The following is a 2,868-nucleotide window of genomic DNA, read 5'->3' on the forward strand; positions in this document are numbered from 1 at the left end:
CAACCTTCCTTCCAAGGAGTGGTTGGTGGGTTTGAACTGCCAGAGTTCTGGTTAGCAGTCAAATGCCTTAGACACTTAGACACTACACCACCAGAGCTGTTTACATGAATTGAATATGATAAATGTATCAGACTTATAATTCTCAGCATAGAGTACTTCCCAGTGAGTGTTCAGCATAGTCATGCTGTTCATCTGGATGGGCCAAACTCACACAGAGTGGAATTTCCCAGGCAACACTGATAGGAACCACATTGATGAATTGTATGATAATTATCATGAACAAATGAATTTATAACTTGGGGCAATCTATTTCCGTAGTGCTACTGCCTTGGAAACCCAAGGAGGGGTCACTATGAGTCAGGTCCAACTCGACGGTACATAACAACAAACAACAATTATTAATTAACTTCATTACTTGACATGGTTACTATTTTATTATGAACCAAATATATTTAAATATTTTTATAAATAATAAATAGGAGTGTCCACACACATACATTCTATAGTCATCAGGAATATAAAAAAAAGAGGGGCATCTAACATAGCATTTGGTAATTATGAGATAAAAGATGAATTTTTAGAGAACTTTTAAATAAGCTTATTCTAATTGCTAGTAATTTCATTTGATGTCTTTCATCTTTCATTTGGAACTGAAAATTTTTCTCAACAGGCTATCAAGTGCCCCCTTCACATCCTTATTCCTAAGGGTGTAGATGAAGGGATTGAGTGTAGGAGTCACCACTCCATAGAAGAGAGCCATGAACTTGGGCTGGTCCCTTGTGATGGAAGAAGGTGGCTGAAGATACATGCTAATGCCTGGGCCATAAAATAAGAAAACTACAATGAGGTGGGAAGAACACGTCCCAAAGGCCTTTTTCCTTCCCTCAGAAGACTTCATCTTCAACACAGTATGTCCAATACAAGCATAGGAAGCAAGAACTAAGCAGAGTGGAACAGCCAACATAAAAATGCACACCACAAAGAGTGTGAGCTCATTAGCACTCTTTTCCCCACAAGCAATCTTTATCAAAACAGGAATCTCACACAGCAAGTGATCCAGTTTGTTGAGACCACACAGTGGCAACTGTAATGTAACACTGGTCTCTGAGACAGCATAGGTCATTCCACTCAGCCACATAATGGATACTAGTAAGATGCAGGTTCTCTGATTCATGATGAGGGTGTAGTGGAGAGGTCTGCAGATGGCCACATAACGATCCAAAGACATAATAGCCAAGAGCAGACATTCTGTGCCACCCATCATGTGGAAGAAATAAAGTTGAAATGCACATCCCATGTAACTGATTGTCTTCTTAGAGCTTCCCAGGTTAACCAGCATCTGAGGGACAATGCTTGTGGTATAACACATGTCCAAAAAGGAGAGGTTGGTGAGGAAGAAATACATGGGGCTGTGGAGCTGAGGGTCTAACTTGGACACCAGAATGATGGTGATATTTCCCATCATAGCCATTGGGTATGTTATCAGAAGAATAACAAAGAGAGGAAGCTCCAACCAAGGACGGTCAGTAAAGCCTAGTAGAATAAATTCTTCAGGGTGGCTTTTATTAATAACTGTCATTCTCTTCAGTTTGCTTTATCTATAATCAGAAAGTGGTAAGGAACATATAATGAGTAATCAAAATCATAAAACATGATTATGCAGTTTTCATCCATTCATAGAAAATGAGGTACAGTAACTTGAGGACAAAATAACCCATGGTATCTGGTATCAGGAGACCTAATTTTCCTTCCTCACACCACAAACTAAAGGCAGTCTCTTCAACCATTCCTAAATTGAATTTCATCTTTTGTATAATAAGAAGCCAATATCCACAAGCCACTCCTCAGAAGGAAGATGGGGCAATCTACTTCTGTAGTGATACTGCCTCAGAAACCCAAGAAGGGGTTGCTATGAGTCGGGTCTGACTCGATGGCACATAACAACAACAACAACACCACCACCTATCTCCTTGGGTTGTGGTGACTATCAAATGGAAAATAGATGCAAAGGTGTTTTGGAAACTCCAAGGTAATGATGTTTAACCTTTGGTTTGCGTAGTAATCAGCCGAGGATACTGGTATAAGTGCAAGTTATTGGTTCTTATATCCAGGTATGTGATAGAGTCAATGTGTCATGGGACCCAGGAATCACATGGCTCGTTTAGAGAAACTGCTAAGAAGTGACCTGCAAAGCAGTGTCACAAAGGGGAAAAGTATTGAGGAATCAACTCAGTGGCCCACAATAACAACAGCATAGTTAAACGAGGAGGAGAAAAAATCCTGGAGCTGTAAGAATCAACATAGACTTACCTAGCCCTTCTATTTAGTTGAACAATTAAGTTGTTTCTATGTGGAAGTGAGCAAGAAATAAAAAAATTTAGTTTTAGTTTCTTTAATTATAAATTGGAAGAGTTGAGCATGCTCAACAATTTGTTTTGTACTTTTTCTTCCAAGGCTATTGAGTTCAAATTTGCATATTTCATCTTTCATGAAAAATTTTATCTAGTTAATCTATTTTAGGGATAGAGATAGGGAGATGGATTTCTATTGGTGTAGTAGACTTATGAATCTGTTTTATGTAAGAAGTTGGACACTTATCAGTGATTCACTCTTGTTCATAATTGCAACATATATTTGTAACTCCAGGAAACTGCTGTCAGTGAGTAAGTCTGTATCCTACTTTAGGTTCAGAGACTTATTCCAGTCCAGAAATTATTTCACTTTGTGTGTGTGTGTGTGTTTATTTATTAAAAGACACACTGTTGCAACAAAATTAATTAGCTGAGTGACATAGCCATTTGAGAAAGATTAGTTTGATGATTCAGAGTTTCAAGAATCCAGAGAAAGTTTCTGTACTCCATGGATAGT

General features: G+C 38.4%; 1 protein-coding gene across 1 annotated transcript; it reads right to left on the reverse strand.

The window, feature by feature from the left end:
• Positions 1 to 640: 640 nt before the first annotated feature.
• Positions 641 to 1,579, reverse strand: LOC103210617 (olfactory receptor 2B11-like). Its single transcript, XM_007956533.1, has one exon. It carries the CDS (start codon positions 1,577 to 1,579, stop codon positions 641 to 643), a length of 939 nt encoding a protein of 312 aa, XP_007954724.1.
• Positions 1,580 to 2,868: the final 1,289 nt, after the last annotated feature.

The sequence above is a fragment of the Orycteropus afer genome, unplaced genomic scaffold (assembly GCF_000298275.1).
Source record: "Orycteropus afer afer isolate SDZICR_OR568_19922 unplaced genomic scaffold, OryAfe1.0 scaffold00632, whole genome shotgun sequence".
In the NCBI taxonomy this organism is placed as follows: Eukaryota; Metazoa; Chordata; class Mammalia; order Tubulidentata; family Orycteropodidae; genus Orycteropus; species Orycteropus afer.

Bases quoted from the DNA above. Each gene is read 5' to 3' on its own strand.
- LOC103210617 (XM_007956533.1), bottom strand. From the start codon at position 1,579: ATGACAGTTATTAATAAAAGCCACCCTGAAGAATTTATTCTACTAGGC.